Source organism: Saccopteryx leptura, chromosome 11 (genome assembly GCF_036850995.1).
Source record: "Saccopteryx leptura isolate mSacLep1 chromosome 11, mSacLep1_pri_phased_curated, whole genome shotgun sequence".
Taxonomy (NCBI): domain Eukaryota; kingdom Metazoa; phylum Chordata; class Mammalia; order Chiroptera; family Emballonuridae; genus Saccopteryx; species Saccopteryx leptura.
Window position 1 is genome coordinate 35,091,914 of NC_089513.1, and position 22,387 is coordinate 35,114,300.

The window sequence follows — 22,387 nt, forward strand, 5'->3', positions numbered from 1 at the left end:
GGTCCAAAACACTGCATGTGTTGTAACTGAATCTGGGTACGTTTACATTTACCATATGATATTAAAACAGCAGAGATTAACACTGCCTGCACAGGGGGTGAGAGGGGAGTCCTATTCTGGTTGTGTGTGTCTCCCAAATGGAAATGGAAATGAGAACAAATTAGAGAAACCTGGCTTTCATGGGTTTCTGAATAACACCCCCTCCTCTCAGCCACCACGTTGGGGCAGGGAGAAAGGCGAAATGAGGGAAATGAATATTTGTGATGTTCCTGACAGTTTTTATCTTTGTTACAGAAGAGCTCCTAAGCAGATAGATAGAAAATGTGTGATTATGCTGCTAATGACATTGTACAGGAAATTAAGCGTATACATTTGGAGAAGGCATTAAATCAGCAGGACCTTAATTTAAAAACTTAAAACTGTATGGAAATTCAGCTTGCTCATTGCAGTGGAATGAAAAGCTACCAAGCTCACTGAGCCTGTCTGTGGAAAGAGTGCCAGCAAACCAAGTTGGGGCAGAGCCCCTTAATGGCTCCAAGTGTACGCAGGGTTATTTCTTCCAAGACGCAACCCCAGCCCTGACCATTTGGGAGTTTCAGTCACTGTTTTAGAATGAGATCCCCCTTATCAGGCAGGTGAGGAGAACTTAAGACTCGAAAGGAGCATGACAGGTTGTACTTGACTAATTTGTGGAATAACATTATGTAAAATTAATCAGGAGGGGTTGGATTTGCAGTGGCTGGGAACACACCATTGAGCCACTGTGGGTTGGGGGGTGCCCTGCTCTGCTGGCTCTCCTCTTCTTACTGACTTCACCTCACATTTTATACACTTCGGTGAAAGCAAATAGCTAGTGAGCCAACGGGTAAGTTCTAAGATGGAAGATTTCATACATCTGGTTTTTTCTTCTTCTTAATTCCAGTTATGCCGTACAACAGTGCCCACCACTGCGTTGTGGAAGTAGAGAATTTCTTGTTTGTGTTGGGCGGAGAGGACCAGTGGAACCCTAATGGTAACTATTGAACAATGTAATAGTAGCTGCTCAGCAAGTATATGTGCAAAGAAAGGCACAAGTAACAGTTCGTTCTGTAATTACCGTGCAAAGTATGTATCTGCAGCAGGGACCAGTGAAGTAGTCAGTGAATGGGGCTGACGGATGGAAGGAGGGTCAATCCCTGAACTAGCAGAGGACAACGCAGCAGAGCATTCACTCACTGACTGTCTGGGGATTTCGCTTCTCCCTGACGCCCCAGCCCCTTTCCTGAGCCATCCCTTGAGAAATGCCACCAGCACAGCATGGACTCCCTAGAGGCAGGTGACAAGCTGCAGCTATTAAGAATTCTTAACACCTTCTCCCCTACTTCTCTCTCATCTTACTGGGAAAACAATGCCATTCCAATAGTTAAGCATGACCAACGGTCGCACCGAGGTTCGTTCGCAGCTTTTACTATTTGAGACCGTTCGAGTTGTCCCCTTTTGCAAGGGCTTCTTCCACAGATAATCCACCATCCCTGTGGATGTGACCACATCAGTAATTTATCGCAAAGAGAAATGAAACACTTGAACACATTTCCCAAGCCAAACACGGGGAGTGCACACAGTGCCTTGCAGAACACGCAGAATTATCGAGGTATTTTTGGAAGGCTTGCACATGGAGGAGGAGTTGCAGTTGTACCCTTCTGTGTAACAGAGATCATTACGACTGAGAAACCATAAAACAGCTTGCAGGTACACATTTTTACTTTAACCCCCCAGAACATCCAGATGAAATTACATATACTGCATGTATTTTATTGTGAATGCTCTCTTTCAGCATCTGCACCAAGGCAAATTATAGAAAATTGTTACATCTGTTCACTCTAGAAAATCTTAAAGGCGCACAACCCAGGCTGCCCTCCAAGAACAGTTCTTTGAAGTGAGGGGGACATTCTTTTTCAAGACGTGCTGCTTGGTCGGGCCATATCTTTAATTCTTGGGAAGGAGACAGTTCCTGGGCTTTGTGGGGACCAGAATTGGAACAGGAGCAAAAAAAAAAAAAAATGATATGCAACATCTCTCCTCTCGCTTAGCTTTGAAATGACAGATTTAATATTGCCAAAAACCCTGGCATACTTACGTGCAACCCCTTGCAAACTCCCCCTACATTGTTTGACCTTTTCTTCCTCCAAAGTGGTTTCAACTGAATAGAGCATTTGTAAGTGGACAGGCAGTGCACTGTCATCAAGTTTATCTAGCAAAAATTCTGCAGAACTTACTTTTCAAAGGCCATGACTGAGGACTGATTTTCTGCCATCATTTCATCAGCTCATCATTTCACAAAATCCTAATAACCATCCTATGATCGCTCCAGGTCTGCTATGAGGACACTAAGCATGAGGAGCTTAAATAACTTGCTAGGACATACAGCTTGCAAGAAGCTGAGCTGATTCCATGTAGGTCTGTCTGACTCTGGGGTTTAATCTTCAAACCACTATGCTCTACTGCCTTTTCAGACAAACATATGTATAATTATTTGGATAGATATGAAACAACAGCCATGTTTTTCCATTGCTCCTGTGAAATTAAATCAGTTTGTATCACAATGGCAAGTGGTTCTCACTTGCTCAGAAAGAACTCTTCATCATTCCCATTTAGAAAACGGTAAAGGAACTCAATCATCTCAAAAATATGGGATTTTCATATTATAATACCTCATGCAATCAAAAAGTAAGCATCTGATACTAAAATTTATAAAGGATGATAATTCCATGATAATATATAGTATGCTTTAATTTCATTTCTGGCAGGGAGGAAAAATTAAAAATCCATGGGTTGACATATTATGTATATGTCATTTCCAAAGACAGAATCTTTTAAAGTTGAACTTTAGTTCTTATGAAAATGGTGCCTGAGATGCATGTCTTTAAATGAAATACAAATTGTAAATTTCAGTATCTGCTCATAAAACACAAATATGTACCCATAAAACACAAATATATTTTACTTATTGATTGTCTTGATTATAAGACCAAAATTGGAACTTATAAAACACGTTAGTGACTGGAAATATAAGCAGGATATTTTTTTCTACTTAGCCATAGATATTAACTTCTATTAACATCCTTCATGTCATTAGTAATAGAAATGCATTCTAATATTCTAATATATATGCACATATTCTGTCAGTGCCCAACTTAACAGAGAACCAAATTACATTTATCTCTTACTGATGACTGACTCCCAAAACACTGCTCATGGGGGACCTCCTCTCCATCTCATTGTCTTCCACTCCACCACTGGCTGAAAATTGTCACCCCATGTTCCATTTTACCTGTCACCTAAATAAAGTCAACAATGGTGTCCAGTGGCAGGATGCCATCATAGACAGAGAAAAGGAAGAAGAATTAGAAAAAAAATGGAAAAGATACTAAAAACTAAAAGAGTGAAGAGTAATCCAAAAATGTCAATGGATATGGCCAACACTCTCCAAATGCTAATAGGGTCTCATTAAAAGCCACAAGGAAGGAGTGAATAACTGGATTTGATCTCAGCTCCCTCACTCCACCACACTCATTCTTTCTGAGGTCCATTATGCCCTCAGTACATCCTTTGCCAACTCCAGGATGTCCTCCTTCTATCTCCCTAGTCTGTCCTTGCCCCCTTTAGCACCACTGACCTTGCTTCTGGAAACTTTCTTTATCTCACAGCACATCACACCAGTCCCTGCTTAGCCTTCTCTCTGGGTGACAGCTGCTGTCATTACAACCAGAGTCAGACATTCCAGTCTCCACCATCACCGCTCAGCATGTGAAGGTACTCTCTGCTCTGTCGCAGAAAGGAGGCAGATATCTTCTTCCAAATGACAATTCTAAACCAAATTTCATAGAAAGTCATTATTATACATGGTGGATATGTTCTATATTCCTATTAATAGCATTAGTCTTCAGATGCATTTTGGAATTAACCTTGAAACTTAACTGTCAAGAATATTTTCTTTTCTACAAGGAAATGATTGAAAATTCTACGTGGACTCCCTTTAAACCGACTCTAGACACAATTATTCCTTGAGTTGGAGCTTCCTTTTGTAGACTCCAAATCTTTTGGATTATTCTCACTCCTGGAACACTCATCCCTTTTTGTACATTCCCAAATAAAACATAGGTTACTACCACACCGAATCATCCAAACTTTCTCATGTGATCCTCGAAATTTATGATCTCACATCAAAAAAAATCCTAATAGACCTTACACTCTCCTCTGAATGGTTCCTTCGGTTTCCTTTCTAATCAAAATCTGGTTATTTTCCCAGCCACCTCTCTAGTGGGGACTGGGTTTTCCAACTTTCTCATTCTTTATATTATTGGAGGTAGGCAGCTTTTTTACTTCCTCTTCATTGCCAGTCTGACATCCTTAAAACCCATTACATTAAAGGATGTCTTCAGATTACACCATTTTGCTGCCCCTTTTTGGGGCAGCTATCTACTGTTTTCCTGATAATGCACCTTCTTCACTTGACCTCACTGCTCTTTCCCTGACCATCATTCCTTTGTCTTCTTATTTTCTTCCTTACTGAGTTTATATTCTATTGCCCTTCCCTATAATCAATCACACTAGTGTGCACACCTGCAACCCTCATGTCCTCCTCCTTCCATTACCTAGTAAAGCCTCAGTCCTGGCTAAATACACTCAGTTCCACCTCTCCCCCACCCATGAGTAACTTAATGTAGATCTAGAAAGCCACACAGCAACTCTGGCTACTAAAGAACCATGCTGATAACTAGCCAACTTCACTTTATTTTCCTGGTCAGTGTCCTCTCTCACCTTCCAGGTTGACTATTTCACACCTTCTCTCTCAAATTCTTTTCCCCAAAACCTCTCTCCTCACTCTCAGTGAATAGCCTATCGTCTTAGTTCAATTACAATAGAAGCAATCAAAAGATAGAAATCTTTGTCTTGCTACTACCAAATCTATTTCCCTATATCCATAGCTATGCATATAGTCCATCTTTTCTCCTATTATTTTCTGCTCCAGTCTAAGGCCAATTCTTCTTTCTCTCTTGTTTGCTCAAGCACCTGTGCAGCACTCCTGAGCTTAAAGGCACAATTCAACAACCAAGCAAGAGCTTCTCTGGGTGCTGCATCCTCCAGCTATAATCTTCTTCTGTTTACAGCAGAAGTTCTCACAAGTATTCCCTATCTTTTTTTTCTCTGCTTTCTCACATTTGAATCGGCCCGGAGGAGCCCCCACTCAGGCTTCCATTCCCACCCTTCCACTGAAGCAGCACTGGCAAGACCACCACCAACCTCAATGTTGCCAAATCTGACGGTCAGTTCTCAGATGCTAACTCCTCCTCTTGAGACAATATTTGACACAGCTTTCAAAATACCACACTTTCCCTCCCATCTCTGACAATTTTTTTTCCTATGCTAATTTTCCTTCTATCCCAGGGCTAATTCCCAGGATTTATATTACCTTCCATTTCCATATCTGCCTCCCAAAGGGGTTTTGTTCTGTTCCTTGACCTTAACTAATATACTGGAATATTAGCCCCAAAATTTGCACCTATAGCCTCATTTAACCAGGAGCGGCCTAGTAGAAACTTCTACTTTGAGATCCTAGAGGGCTCTTAAGGTTAAGACCAAAATAAAACTCACCTGACCAGGCAGTGGTGCAGTGGGTAGAGCATCACACTGGGATGCAGAGGATCCAGGTTCGAAACTCCAAGGTCACCAGCTTGAATGTAGACTCATCTGGCTTGAGTGCAAGCTCACCAGCTTGAGCATGGGGTCATAGGCTTGAGCTTGGGATCATAGACATGATCCCATGTTCACTAGTTTAAGCCCAAAGTTTGCCGGCTTGAAGCCCAAGGTCACTGGCTTGAGCCCAAGGTCACTGGCTTGAGCAAGGGGTCACTAAGTCTGCTGTAGCCCCCTGGTCAAGGCACATGTGAGAAAGCTGTCAATGAACAACTAAGGTGCCACAACGAAGAATTGATGATTCTCATCTCTCTCTCTTCTTGTCTGTCTGTCCCTATGTGTCCTTCTCTCTGTCTCTGCCACAAAAAAAAGAGAAAGAAACATTACCTCTCTCCCCAACCTACACTACCCCTGCCTGGTCTTCCCTGACTCAGCAAGTCACATGACCTTCTATCCAGTCACTCAGGCTAGACACATGGCAACCTTCTTTAATTATATCACTTTTCTTTCATACTGATAATCAGAAAATGTTTCCATACACTAGATCCCAAACCTGACCATATCTCACTGCCAGCACCTTTATTCAGTGACCTCCTGATAGTTTCACTGCTTCGAGAGTGGCCCCTCTATAGTCTGTTCTTCACACAGCTGCCAGAGTAAACTTTGTAAAAGATTCATTAGACCATAGTCCATGCTTGCTCAGAATCCTCCAGTGCCTTCCTGTTGGTCTTGTAACAAAAGGCTCAATCCTACACTAGTCCATAAGGCACACTGTTCTGGACCTTGACACCTCCCTGACTTCTGTCCAAGTCACTCCAGCATTCTTGCTAGTTTTGAATTCATGAGCAGCCCAAGGTCTTCATACTCGCCTGCCCCACTGCCTGAGTTCATTCTGCAGATATTTGCACAGCTTACTAAAGGCATTTGTGGCCATTCTACTTAACCTGGCCTCTCTATCAATCCCTGCTTTATTTTTCCTTATAGCCTTCATCTACTTGATAATATATATTATATTTGTATATTTGTTTACAAATAGAAGAACTTGGTCTTTCTTTTTGTACCAATATATTCTCAGAACCTACAACATACAAGACATGTAATAAGTGCTCAATATATCATTGTGCAATTAATAGTTGTGTGTTATATACACACCTATGTGAAAACACACATGCATGCCTGCACACACACATTCACCCCTATCTCTTTATTCCTGTGGTCAAGTTTGGTACCTATATTTCAGTGGTTAGTTACACATATATGAATATAAAGCACATTTTTAGAGTTAAGACCTCAGGTGCTTTGGATCAATCATTTTCAAGCTCCGGTCCACTAGAAATTTCTGCGAAAGAATTCACCCTGGTGTTGTATGAACATTGTGGGCCATGGGTGAAAACCTCTGCTTTAGACGATTTTCATCTCAGGTGCTACACAGAATATGAAATATAGTCTTTTGCTTCCATTTCTTGGTGTCAAACTGTATGGGAAATAAGAATAATTTTAATACCTCAGAGGCAATACTGTGCTTATTAGGTTCAACAGAAGAGTTAACCAGCTTCAAGGACCCATGTTTCTCATTCACCACTGTCCCTGCAATAGGTCACAGCAACTGTACTTCCCTAAAATACATACATGCACAACTTACACAACATGCAAAGATTAGAACTGATTTCCTTTAAACTCTTATTACAGCAAATTGCTATTATTTTCATGGAAAGGGTGGATGGTACTGCTGCTAAAATTCTTGGATCATTTTTAAAAAATAAAAGGTCTAGCCAGATATATCACACAGGATAATCTCTGGAACTGATTATTTATAGGCAATAACTTCATGTTTTTAAGTCATAAAAACACCAAAACCCAGTAATTTTTACCCTGACTTTGGGATAAAACTGGTTTGGTAAACATACTTGCTATTATTATTATGGTTGATTTCTTTTAATTCTAAGTCATTTTTTTAAAAAGACAGAGGAGAAGTGAAAAAAAAAGGAAAAACATTGGAGGTGGCTCATTTATTCTTCTACTGACTTTATCACTTCTCATACCATGTTAGATAGTTCCTCTACCTAATACATCTATTTTTTAAACCTGAGAACAGAGGCATCTTACAAAATACTATTAAATGTGGAAAACAACAAAGGAGTCTAGGTCTTAAGTGTCTCAAATATATTTTTACAGGAAAACACAGTACAAATTTTGTCAGCAGATATGATCCCCGATTTAATAGCTGGATACAACTTCCACCCATGCAAGAAAGGTAAGTATTTCTTGTATCTGAAACATTAGTGGCTGCTTCACAAGAAGCATGGATGCTGAATGGTTTTCCATGATAAGGTCTGCTAAATGGAACCAATGGGGAGACAGATGAGGCAAAATAAAAAATTTGGCCCAACCAATGAAGATTAACTGCCTTATTAACTCAACAGGGAAAAATAATCAAGTAAGTCAATTATTTATCCTAATGAAGGAAGAAAAAATTTGTATGACTTTTCTCACTTTATGACATTGCATTGGGTTTTTTGGCAAACAGAGCTACAATCTTACTGGCCATCCCACTCTCCTTGGTTATGTATGCTGTATTTAAATCCTATAATTGAAATGTAAAACACCCTTCTCACAGTAATGTGCATTTTGATGCATAAATTTCAATATTAAAGTTTTCAAGTCTCACTGACTCAAATCCTTTACATTTGCCTCATCAAATATCTTTCCATCATACATTCAAGAACAGGTCATTTGTTAGCTGAAAAAAAACAACAACAGTTTTTCAAGGTGTCCTCTCATTTTTTTATGTACAGTGTTTATCTCACCCAATTCTCTTAGCACCAAAGGACAAGATGACAACTACATTTATACCTATTTGCCTCTCCCGGCTGTTATTTAGGCACGAGGCCATGTCTCAATGTGCGTATGCAAATGCACATGCTCAATTTTTAACACTGGTGTTTTTTTAAATAATATCTCAACGTCTTCTTGAGCAAATTCTTCAATATAATAACAATAATTTACAACCTATTTTCTTGATTGAATTATGTCTTTCATGACCTTTCACCTTAATATTTCCTTTCTTTAAAAGCATTCAATCTGATTGCTCTGTGATTAAATGAGATCCTTTATATAAATTCCAAGTTAAAAATAAATTTTCAGGCCCTGGCCAGTTGGCTCAATGGTAGAGCATCGGCCTGGCATGCAGAAGTCCCAGGTTCGATTCCCAGCCAGGGCACACAGGAGAAGCTCCCATCTGCTTCTCCACCCCTCCCCCTCTCCTTCCTCTCTGTCTCTCTCTTCCCCTCCCACAGCTGAGGCTCCATTGGAGCAAAGATGGCCCGGGCGCTGGGGATGGCTCCTTGGCCTTTGCCCCAGGTGCTAGAGTGGCTCTGGTCACAACAGATTGACGCCCCAGAGGGGCAGAGCATCGACTGGGTGGATCCCAGTCGGGCGCATGTGGGAGTCTGTCTGACTGTCTCTCCCCTTTCCAGCTTCAGAAAAATACAAAAAAAAAAAAAAATTTTTTAGACTATCCCATTCATTCAAAAATGGGGGCCTGACCTGTGGTGGCGCAGTGGACAAAGCATCGACCTGGAACACTGAGGTCGCCGGTTTGAAACCCTGGGCTTGCCTAGTCAAGGCACATATGGGAGTTAATGCTTCCTGCTCCTCCCTCTTCTCTCTCTCGCTCTCTCTTCCTCTTTCCCTCTCTCTCTCTCTGAAAAATTAATAAAGTACTTAAAAAAAGTTTAAAAAAAAAGTTTCATAGATTAGCATTTTAAAAAAAATGGGAAGACTATAGATCTATGCTATAAAGAAACTTACTTTCTATTCCATATAAATATATTAAGACTTTATTTAAGGAGACTAAAAGCTATGTACTAAAAACAATGGGGACAACATATTTAAAAGACAATAGACATCATTAAAAATGTCTAGTTCAAAGGTACATCAGGAAATTATTCTTAGTCAGTTAGTATCCTGACCATCATCTCCATCTTCCTGTTTGTCCACATGAATACATAAAAGCTTCCTGATGCCTTTCTTGTTGTTTCCCTCTTTTGGGAGTTATTTCCTGCTTGTTGTTATTGTAGCTGCATCACTTTACCCTGTAATCAAAACAATTCAAAAAAAGTTTTCCTTAAACAATATTTTAAAAATAAACATCAATAACATATTTGAAATGTCAGCATCTCATCACCATGGTCCCTTTGCTGGGGGCTGTACACCACGATAATTAACCTTCACGCCTTGGGTTTGGGAGGCATAACTCACGTCGCGGTCAATTATCTCACTGTAGAGCCCCTGAGGATGAGAAGTATTGCTGCAAAACCTAATTAGTAATTTTTTAAAAGTGTGTCTTGTTTATTTGATATTCTGTAATGACTTCCTCTGAGGCACTCTGGCCTATCATGGCAGGGTCCTTCTTAGACAATTTTTAGCAGCTCATTGACCTGATAAAAAGACCTGCCATGGTCGGTCGGCGCCCGGCAGCCACCGTTGACAGGATGGACTGTTGAACACTTCTTTCTAAGTCATTATGGTATATCATGTCAGGTCCTGAGCAAGAGAAGGTTTTTTTTTTTTAGATTTAGAACAATCAACTCGATAGACCAAATAAAGAGCTCCTAACAGCAGAATGGGAAAAGGCAGATTTCGCAGATGCCCAGTCAATCTTCTAGCTCCATATCTCCTATGGGTTGGTTGACCCAGGCAGCAATCCATAACTTAAAATGAAATTTTTCTGTCATTGTTAAGCTTCCATTCAAAATAGCAAGTATGATCAGTTATCAGCGTGGTCTAATTGGTGATTAAACAAAGAAGAAAAGAATACTAAATTATATGGGACAGGCTTCAGATCAGAAAAAATATTTCTTAAACATTTAATTGAGTTATTTTTGCATTGTATAGATCATGAAGCAAACTTTTGGTTAGCTGCTACCAAACTGCTGACACGTTACCAAACTGATTGAGAACAAGAGAAACAAGTTGTAAAACACTCTCGGCTAACCCATTCTTAAAGAGTTGGCTGGACAGATACCTAGGATATCTTACCTAATTAGAGCATCCAAGAGTATAATAAAATGCAGAACACTGTTCCAGTTCAGCCAGAAAATGGACACATGGCCTCTAGACTTTCTCCACCTTAAGTCCACTCATGAATTGCATGCCTGATACCTTTGAATTTACTGATGAAAATGATTAAGCAAAACAATAAATTTAAATGCCATGCAGCTGAGTTGTTTTGGTCCCAGGTCTTAGGATTTTATTCTTCAAAAAGAAGAAGAGGGCAAAAATAAAAACTTGAATCAATGGTTATGCTTTCATGACTTTAAAATTTTTAACAAAAATAGACATTTTAGCTATCATTATCAGGAGATCTTAATCCCTAGCTAGTCTAAGGGAAAAAAAGAAAGGAAAAAGAAAAAAACAGTTTGAAGAACAGCCACAAAGCACATTTCACAGAATAAGGAAAATCTAGAGGCCTTACAAGAAACAATGAGAGTTAATATTCTGTTTGAAAAATCTATTGTTTTTAAGCTGATGATGAAATTCAAAAATTCAAGCTGAGATAAGATTGTAATAACTCAATCTCACAATGTAGGTTATAAACTGAACACACCATGGGGAAGGAAGGACTTTTAAAGACCTGTACACAGTGTATGTTTGCAGAAGTTATCTAGTCCTTTTAAAGTTATCTCAATAGACTAAAAGTGTCTGTGGGGAAGGGGGGGAGGGGGAGGGGGATGTTTTAGGAGGAAGAGATGAACAATTTAAAGTATGTTTGATCACCTCTACTTACTTTTCCAAAAATAGCCTAAATAGCCCAAACCAGGTATATTCTTCACGTGGAGAGGCAGAGCAGGAGACCTGGCATGGTAAAATCTGAGCCTGGAGCAAATGTTCTTAGTTATTGATAAACCATTAACCAGTGTTTCTAGAATGCATTTCATGAATCCTCACTTGGGGCATGCAAGGGATTAAGTCAGAAACTTGGAATCTTCGCTATTGGAATTTCTACATAAAAATGCACTTTTCTTCAGGAAGTAAAACCTACTCTGTGTGTGTGTGTGTGTGTGTGTGTGTGTGTTTCATTCAGATCCTAACAGTGACACTGTGTGGATAAAGCTAGGAGTACACAGGGAGCATCAAATTGAGAATGCCTCAGCTAAAAAGAAAGCGAGCTCTCTGAGTGTCACAGTGAGGAGGAATGAAAAGTGAGAAAACTGAAACCCAGACTAGACAAAAGGAGTGCACACTTCCAAAGAGAGCTCATTTTCTTATTCTCCACTGTCACAATTTAAATGAGGATTTTCATACTTGTCATGACTGATGGGCATTTTCTCTTAGACCAATATATAGTGCGTAGAAAAGAACTCACCACCTTACAACCCACACAATCCAAATTATTTTAAAATGGCACGTCAGTGAAATTAGTAAACTAATTATTTCAGAATCTTCCAGACCAGTCATAGAATTAAATGGGAGAGGGATACTCATCTATTCTGTGTCAATGGTGCAAAGAAATATCAATGTACAGATTTTTGTAGACATGTGTCAGTTTTTTCAATGAAACATTTTACCTGAGAAGGTAAAATCACTAGGAAAATCATCTTGACTTGCCATATTTCATAAAAGAACAATTGAAATCATGTTAGAGAAATAAAAGGGGCCAGGGGTCCATCTCTATGCACTTAATTTTGCAATTGTTTTTCATTCTAATTTTATATTTCAATGAGTGTTTACTCTTCTATACCAGGAAATCCTATTTATTTTAGATTTGTATTCCTTTGAAAATTTTATTAAATCTTCCTCCAAAATCTTTCTCCATATTCTTCCAAAGTATGCACATATGAAACACACACACACATACACACAACATTTTATTACAATTTTAAAAGGGCTTTATGAACTCCTCAGAAGACATGAGTCCAAGTTAACAAATCGTACTTTATGAAATCTGTCTCTTCTGAGTATTTTATTCTCCTTCTTCCTCTTCCATCTCTGTTGTTTATCATCCTAAATTTTCCACAGCACATATATTTTTTAAAAGCATCACAAAAATAAAAAAAACAGACATAGCCAAAATAATACTCCAAAATTATTGATAATACTAACAATTTCAGGACTATAAAAATTAACTGAACCATATGATCCCACAATCCCACTTCTGCATATATGTCCAAAGGAAGCAAAATCAGTATCTTGAAGAGATATCTCTACTTCCTTGTTTGTTGTAGCATTATTCACTATAGCCAAGATGTGAAAACAACCTTGTCTGTCAACAGGTAAATGGGTAAAGAAAGCATGGTGTCTATAAACAATAGAATATTATTCAGCCACACAGTTGAAGGAAATCCTGCCATTTGAAACTGAAAGTCATTATGCTGAATGAAATAAGCCAGATGGAGAAAGACAAACACAATGTCATTTACACGTGGAATCTAAAAAAAATGTTGAACTTAAGGAAATAGAAAATAGAATGATGGTTGCCAGGGGCTAGGAGTGGGAGAAAGGGGGAGTAGTTGGTCAAAGGGCACAAAATTTTAGTTGTAAGATAAATAAGTTCTGAGGATCTAATGTATGGTGACTATAGTTAATATTGTACTGTATGCTTGAAATTTGCTAAGAGAGTTGATTTTAAGTGTTCTCATAAAAAAATGGGGGAGTAACTATGTCAGGTGATGGATGTGTGGGAATGCTTTTACAATATATGCATATATTAAATCATCACATTTTACACTTTAAATATATTACAATTTTGTCAATTATACTTCAATAAAGTTGGAGATAAAAGAAAACTGGATATATAACCATATATAACATATACCATACCTGTATGGTAGAAAGTCATCTACACAAATATTAAAAAATTTAGTTGTCACTTAAACTACAGGTTTGGGCAAAAGTAGGTTTACAGCTGTGAGAATGCAAAACAGTTTATTCTTGTATTATTATTTATTTATTAATTTTTGTATCATTTGTTAGTAATATTTGTCTTATATTATTGTTATTATTTCTTATCCTTACTTATGGTTCATCTTTTAGGTAATGATGACTGATAATTTAACCAATGGCTGAAAAAAGTGGATACTCAAACAATACTATTAATCTACTTTTGCCCCACCCTGTATTATTAAGAAATATTTATACACAAATATTTTTAATTTTATTTTTCAATTACATTCAACATTATTTTGTATTAGTTTAAGGTGTACAGCATAGTGTTTAGACAATCACATCCTTTACAAAAGTGTTCTCCCTAATATTTCAAGTAACTGCCTGGTACCATACAATTATTAGAATATTGTTGACTATATTTTCTTATACCTTACTTTTCATATCCGTGACTATTCTGTAACTACCAATTAGCACTTCTTAAGCCTTTCATCATTTCACCCACCTCCTTAGTCTCCCTCCCCTTTGGCATCCATCTTCTGTCCTCTGTATAAGTCTGTTTCTATTTTATGTGTTCATTTATTTTGTACTTCAGATTCCACGTATAAGTGAATTCATATGGTATTTGTCCTTAGCTGTCTTATTTCACTTAACATAATACCTTCGAGGTCCATCATGTTGTTTTTTATTATAAATATATACATATACCACAGCTTTTTTATCCACTCATTTACAGATAGGCACTTGAGTTACTTCCATATCTTGGCTATTATAAATAATGCTGCAATAAATCTAGGAGTGCATACATTCTCTTGGATTAGTGTTTTGGGTTTCTTCAGATATATACCCAGAATTGGAACCACTGGGTCATAAGGCAGTTTCATTTTGAATTTTTTTGAGGAACCTCCACACTGTTTTCACTATGACTTACGTGCAAACATCTTGATGTCCGATTTTTAAAAACTTGTTCAGATAATATTAACCGATGGGTCCTGAGCATGAACAAAATGCTGGACACTATAACAAGCATTTTACATGTGTATTTGCAAATAACTCTGAAAGGAAGTTACTATCATCAACCTCCTGTTATAGATGAACAATCTAAGGCTGAGAGGTGTTAAGTAATGTGTCAAAGCCCACACACCCCATAAATGGTAGAGCCAAGCAATCTTATTCCAGAGAACAAACTGTTAATCAAGGTGCTACATACTGCTTCCCAGAGGCTTGGGTACTTTGTAAACACAACTTAGAAAATCTCCCAACCATATAGTTTTAACTGATAAAAACTTCTGGGACTTCTCATCTTGCTATTGACATTGCCCAAGAATCTTAACATCAATTTTTATGAAGACCATAACTTACCAAACATAAATTATATTTACTAAGAGGCTTAGCAACTTAACAATTGTACTTTGTCAGTACACATGGCTATTTGGACCACATGTTATCCTTATGAATATATAATTCTAGTTGCTTCACAGAGAAAAAAGATGCAAAGGGTTTAGTATTTGCTTAAGATTTTAACCTAGTCTTTCTAACTCCAAATGTTTGAGTCCTCTTCAAACCTTTATTCTCCCTCAGCTCTCACATCTTATTAGTCACCAAGTCTTATGTCTTCCTTTAAAATATCTTTTTTTTTTATCACCCTTTCCCATATCTTCCACTAAAACTCTAATTTAGGTCCTTAGCAATATTTCACTCCTGGATTAGGGTCCACCTCAGAATCAGTCTTCTTGTTTCCAACCCTTTCAACACAGCTTACATATTGTGCTTTTGGTGGCATAGTTAAATAATTTAATAAACATTCTCTCTTGAATAGAGACTTTATAATATCCCATTGCTTTTTAAGAATCAACACAAAATATTACATAGATAAAATTCCTATAATGGGTTATATATAACAGCAAAATTTTAACACTATATTCAGTTCACCAAAGTTTCTCTATTTGCTGTAGTATTAGGGGTGGGGGGAGAAAAATGATAATTGAAGAAAAATTTTGATGATGTAGTTCTCTTATAAATTGGGAACAATGACCCTTGAAGGACCATAAAGAAAGTGAATGTCAAGATAATTTATTATTGTTACATTATCTACCTCGTTTTTCACTTTGTCTTACTGAGCTGTGATATCCTCACAGGGTACCAAATATCCCAAACATTAGTGAACACTTTACTAGTGTATCAGAAGCAAGATAAAAAGAGCTAAAACAAAGAGTTGGTGAATTTCTCTCTACTGTTACTTTAATATCAGAAATGCTCACCAAATTAGGCAGTGCTCATGATTACTTTACAAGGTCTCAGATTTAGAAGGTAGCTAGATGTGTGATTTTCAATGGTTTGCAACTCTTTCTGAAGCTGAATACATCTCCTCTCCTTAACTGACTGAGCTTCTTTTTGACTTACGGTGGGTTGTTGTTTTTGCTGTAGAAGAGCCAGTTTCTACGCATGTCGGTTAGACAAACACTTATACGTTATTGGTGGAAGGAATGAAACCGGCTATTTGTCCAGCGTGGAGTGCTATAACCTAGAAACAAACGAATGGCGTTACGTGTCCTCTCTGCCGCAGCCTCTGGCAGCTCATGCGGGAGCCGTGCACAATGGGAAAATATATATTTCAGGTAAGTCATTCCTCCACTTTCTGTTACAAAGTTCAGTTCAAAGGCACTTTCTTGATTAGTATGTATATGTTTAATTCACAGGGGGTGTACACAATGGAGAATATGTCCCATGGTTATATTGCTATGACCCCGTAATGGATGTCTGGGCTCGGAAACAAGATATGAACACGAAACGTGCCATCCACACTTTGGCTGTAATGAATGATCGCTTGTATGCAATTGGAGGAAATCATCTAAAAGGTCTTTTTTTTTTTAAGTCACAATAACTTTGCATCTCATGTTTCTGACCAAGAGGGGTTTATCATTAGATAATTGTATTTAACCAAGTAAAAAATCATGTTGACCAGATAAAATTTACTCTGTGTAAATGAGTTCGTCTGCTGATAGGATTAATTTTAAATACCACACACATGAAGGAAATGAATAATGATATCTACAGAAAACTTTTAAAATGAAAGCATTAATAACTAAAAAAGCACAATTTGTTGTAACAATGAATGTAGTAAAATAAATTATTCCTTATCAGTAAAATAAATTATTGCTTATCAACAAAGTTATAATAATATATTCTGTCCAGAAAATTGTTTTTGGTAGTAAACATAAAAACTTTAGTCATAGCTGCACAAAGAAGCTAATATGTGATTTTTTTAAAAAAAAGAAAACACTTAGAATTTCACGTCTAAATTTAGTATTATCTCTTTTTGCCCTGGCCAGATAGCGCGGTTGGTTAGCGCATCGTCTCGAAGCACAGAGGTTGCCATTTCCATCCACAGTCAGGGCACATACAGGAACAGATAGATGTTCTTGTCTCTCTCTTCCTCTCTCTTCACTAAAATTAATAAATGAAAAAAAACTTTAAAAAGAATTATCTCTTTTAAGAATCATTTATAATTGTCAATTTATTTTATTTGCTTTTTAAATGAAAATAATAAACTTATTTAAAGTATATTATTTTTAGGAGTCATGTCTTGGATCCTTTCTTTCTCCATATTTGTATCTGACTACAACTTTTGTAATAGATGTGCATTATGTAACTTTATGTGCATTTATATAACACTGAATTTGATAGGAAAGCAGAGAGCTATATAATATTGAGAATGTTATTAACTGCTTTGGGCCTCAATTTCCTCATCTAAAAATGAAGAACCTGATGCCTAAACTGTGGTTGCACAATGGGTAAAGCATAGACCTGGAATGCTGAGGTCACGGGTTCAAAACCCCGGCTTGCCTGGTCAAAGCACATATGGGCGTTGATGCTTCCTGCTCCTCCCCATTTCTCTCTTTCTCTCTCTCTCTCTCTCTCTCTCTCTCTCTCTCGTCTCCTCTCTCTAGAATGAATTTTTTTTTTAAAAAAATGAAGAACCTGGTCTGATTGGTCTCTAAAGTCTCCTGCAGCTCTGACCTTCCACAATCCTTGAAATTGAACTGAGTGAGAAATGGGCCATGTGAAAGTGGCTAGTTATTTAACTAGCTTATTAAAAGCATTCTATAAAATGCTTTAACTGTAATTATTTTCAACCTCTAAGAAGAGTTTTAATACACCACTTTTAATAAGCTCTTCCCTCGTATAATCAACCAATAACATCTAGTCAGTTTTTTTAGTTAACCTAAAATATCCAGAGTTAAGTTTTTTTGTTTGTTTGTTTTAGGTCTCTCTGATATATCTCTTCATTTCACCAGTAAATTCATACACTTGTGCCTTCAAGACACAAATTACCTGATTCTTGCCTCTAAGACCTTTTTTTTAAAAAAGCCCTAGTAGTAAATGGGGACCGTATGAGTTTATCTTTTGCTGTGTCACTTAGGTTTCTCCCACCTTGATGTAATGCTCGTGGAATGCTACGACCCAAAAGGCGATCAGTGGAATATTCTCCAAACTCCCATTCTGGAGGGTCGGAGTGGTCCTGGCTGTGCCGTGCTTGATGATAGCATTTACCTCGTGGGGGGTTACAGCTGGAGTATGGTATGTACCCACATTGAACTTCTCCTCCTTCTTTACAGTTGCACTTACTTTTTGTTTCCTTCAAAGTGTGTTATCACCCATGCATGTCCCTTCATGCTCATATGCAAACTTTACATAAAGTAAAGTACTTTAAGTAATAAATCAGTGTGGCTGCTGTAGAGCTGGCTTGCTCTCTGATCAGCTGTCATAAAATGGGTCAGGTCTCTGGGTCTCTCCCTTCCCCATTCTCTTACAATTCTGGCTTTCCAACTGAAAGTCAGACTAAAGTGGTTTTGCACATACTTTGTTGAAATCATTTGAATCAGAGAGTCTAAAAAGTTTCTGACCAGTAAGTAAGGCATGAAAATGGAAATCGATTATTCAGTAGCCGCAGATTCAACTGAGGCTACGTAATTAGCCATTACTTTTCACTTCCCTTCCCTCTTTATTATTAAAATTCCCAAACATACACCAGAACTGAGAGTACAGGGGCCCCTCATTTACACCTCATCCAACTTCAATAACCATCAAGTATTTGCCATCCGTACTTCATTCATTCTTTCTCCAAAAAAATTTTTACTGAAACAATTTGAAGCAAATTCTAAACATCATATTATTTTACCTTAAATGTGTTAGTATTTATCTCTTTGAAAAATTGTTCATTTATCTAAACACAGTGTCATTATCAAACCCAACAAAATGAACAATTATTTCTTTATATCCAACCCATATTTAAATTTCTCCTAGTTACTTGAAAAAAAATGTATTTTTCAAACTGATACGTTAAAACAAGTCTCACTTGTATTAGTTATTATCTCTTACACATCTCTGGCAAACTGGAATGTTACCCCGTCCTACTTCTTGTTCCATGCCATTGACTTGTTGAAAAAGCAGGGTCAGTTATCGTATATCCAGCACTCTGCAATTAGCTAATGACTCCTTGTGGTATCCTTTTCATTGTCGTGTCTTCATATTTCCTATAGACTGGAAGAGAGACAAGGGCTTAATTAAGTTCAGCTTTTCTCTTTTATAAAAACTTTGTTACTTATTTTTGGCAAAAACAACTGAGGAGGTAGCTCTGTAGTTCGAATTACATCACATCGGGTGACACAAATGGTCTGGTGGTCTACATACTCACTTTTTCAATGATGACTTTTATCTTTTTCCTATTTATATGTGTTGGTTTTATAAGATTAATTTGGGGTTTTAATAATACGATTTGTATTTCTTCTGCTTCAAACAAGGTTTTTATATAAAGTTTTGGGGGGAGCTTTAAAGGTTATTAGTGATATGAAGGCAAATAGGTATTGACATATATAACTAGATATTCATACACGTGGCTGTTTGCTGGTACGAATTGCTAGCCACAAGAGTATACATGTTTGGCACCAGACTCCAGGAGTACTCTTTCAGAAAAGTGACTGTTAGGTTGGTGAGGAATTGTGTTTGTCGGCTGTGATAAAAAGAAAGCTACTTTGATTTGGGAGGAGAAATGTTATACAAACACTAGCCCCAAAGGTTGACAAAGGAAACAGGATTAGTTGTTTGTTTGTTTCTCATGTGGCCTCTTGAAAGTAAATCAGTGTGCAAAGAAATCAGCAAGCTTTCATTTCTAGTTTACTTTAAACTGGTTCTGAATCCCAGGTCTAATTCTCTCTACAGTTGTAAAATAAAAATGGAAACATGAGGCAACGATCTAAAATCCAATCTACTTCAATTATTTGACTATTTAAGGTGAATTTTTTAAAAACTTAAAGCAGCAGGATAATTTCTACTTTTTGGTCAATGATTTGAAGGGATTTGTTGATCATCTAGGATGTTCTAGGTACTTAACTTTTCTTCTTAGTCACACACACATAAAAACAAATTTTCAAATCTTGTCGAGCTCTAATTTTCCCTTGGATTAAAACAGTTTAAAATCTATGGCTTTCATTTTGAATTTTTAAACAAGAGCAGAGAATCGATATTTTCTTTGCCAGGCAAATGTGATAAACCAGGTGGCCATTGCACTTCCCTAAATGCTCTCTGTTCTGCCATTGCAGGGGGCCTACAAGTCATCCACAATATGCTATTGCCCAGAGAAAGGCACCTGGACAGAACTGGAAGGAGACGTAGCAGAACCACTGGCAGGCCCGGCCTGTGCCACGGTGATCTTGCCCGCCTGTGTACCTTATAATAAATAACACCAGGAAACCCTAGAATGAACAGTATCCCATTATAGGAGACAATGACAGGTGACATCATTGTTATCATGAGGAACAATACATTCGAATGGTACAGCTGCCAAAATCCATTGTTGGTTGCTGGTGATTTACAAGTAACTACAAAGAAAAAGACTTGTTCTTGAACAGATACTGTGTCTGTAACTCGGATCACAACAGACTTCCATTTCAGACTGGTTTTAACTTGTCCCAGCTTTACAAAAACTCCTCCTGTGGATCTTAACTTTCAAAAGGAGAAAGATAAAATAGAAAAGAGTGCCCCCAGAGAGACCTAAGATCAGTATTGTGCATTGTAGTCTACCTGCATGTGATCTATGTTGAAGTTTTGGGGATATTGTGTTCATGAATGATTCCAAATTGGACCTACTAAAATACTTGCATTACAGAAATTGCCACTTGATTCTGTATTCCTAACCTGTGGCTACTTCACAAACTCCATAGGCAGCACAGTTATAGAAAGTTATATAAGATTAAAGAGAACCACTTTTATTTCTATATAACTTTATTTCATAACCCTTCTTCCCCTAACAGACTCATGGGATCAGAGAGGAGAAAGATACTGGCTCTTGTAGCAATTGTGTTCTGCCCTATAGACTCCACGTTAGCCACAGTCATCGTTTCCATGTCCTCGATTTTATCTGAAAGAGTAAAACAAAATACGCTATGTCAGTAGGCAGTTCATGGAGGATTTCTCATTTTTGCAGTATAGAAATAAGCAGTGAACACGCCTGTTATTTGTTTCAAATGGTAGGACTGGCAGGCAGTCATGCCATATTGTGTTTTCTGTTGGATAACATATCTGACCCAAACTTAACCCACAATGAAAACTGGAAGATTGCTTTCAGGAATTCGGGAACAAAAAGAAAGAATATATTTTTTTTAAGTACAGTTCCAGTTTTTCTTCCATTCCTAAAACACACAACTTAAAAGAGCCACAGGAGCAAATTACAGCTCCGAACAAATACTCTCCTCTCTTCCTCACCAGGGCTCTAAAAATGGCTTTAGATTTGGGTCTAGAAAACCACATGACTTATCCTGATTATTCCCCAACCCATCATATATGTTTGTTATCACCAGAGACGCCTGAGCTCAGTTAAGTGAGCAATTGCTAGTTGTCCTTAGAAGCCTGAGCAATTTAGGAACAGAAGATCAGGAGAGCATGAGACTGTCTTAGTGTGGCCAGTCAAGAGAACAAAACCGGCAGGAATATAAATTTGATTTTCAAGCAAGCTCTTTGGATCTGGAACAATATCCATTAGGAGTAAATAAAAGCTTAAAATACTTTTTTAATCACCCGGAGATATTGTTGAATTCCTCAACAGATGTGTCATTCAAAACAATACCACTGAAAAGCAACAGATTAAAACTGCCTGGTGATAAGCTTTCACTGCAGAACATGTCAAGATGGACAGGTGTACTGGAATCCAATCCCGTTTCTACAGTAAAGTGCAATTTTCGTTCTTTTTGTATTTATTTGTATGTTCAGATCCAAAGGATCCGTTGTAAAATATATATATATAAGTATATATCCAGTGCAATTAACTTCCATTTCTTTTTCCTTGAAAGCATATGATTAAGTAGAAAGAAAGAAAGAAAAGTCACAGTACTTTGCAGGAAAATCCCAGCTGACTTCATGAAGAGCACAAGGTCTGCTTCAGAACCTTTTACCGTCAGCTGTCACCATTCAGTCTGAATGTCACAGTTTATACAAGGATATTTGCTTTCCTTAGACTTGTTCTTCATTTATTTTTTATTTCTAGCCAAAATAAATAAAAGCATTTATGAGAACTATAAGTAAAGCTTTCTGTATTTCAGAAAGACACAAACTATTAAAGAGTGGAAAGTGAATAAGTCACAGAGGATGTAAATTTTGTACAGTCTTAGAATGTGTAAATGAAGCCTGCTTGGGAGGGAAAAGTTTAAATAAAAACTTTATGTACTAATTCAACTGTCTCTCATGTTCCTACTTATAAAGCCTCTGTATAAATCTCTACATTGAATTGCTTAAATGTTTGTAATATATAAATGCTTAAATGTTTTATTCT

General features: G+C 37.5%; 1 protein-coding gene across 2 annotated transcripts in view; it reads left to right on the forward strand.

Annotated features, from left to right (window-relative positions):
* Positions 1–21,949, forward strand: part of KLHL14 (kelch like family member 14) — a 101,961-nt gene extending 80,012 nt beyond the window's left edge. For both annotated transcript variants that reach the window (XM_066353198.1, XM_066353197.1), the window contains exons 4-9: positions 923–1,012; positions 7,852–7,930; positions 15,988–16,178; positions 16,260–16,418; positions 17,984–18,141; positions 20,163–21,949. In XM_066353198.1, coding sequence (XP_066209295.1) covers positions 923–1,012; positions 7,852–7,930; positions 15,988–16,178; positions 16,260–16,418; positions 17,984–18,141; positions 20,163–20,303 — 818 coding nt within the window. In that variant the 3' untranslated portion in view covers positions 20,304–21,949. The remainder of the gene's footprint in view (positions 1–922; positions 1,013–7,851; positions 7,931–15,987; positions 16,179–16,259; positions 16,419–17,983; positions 18,142–20,162) is intronic.
* The last annotated feature ends 438 nt before the right edge of the window (positions 21,950–22,387 follow it).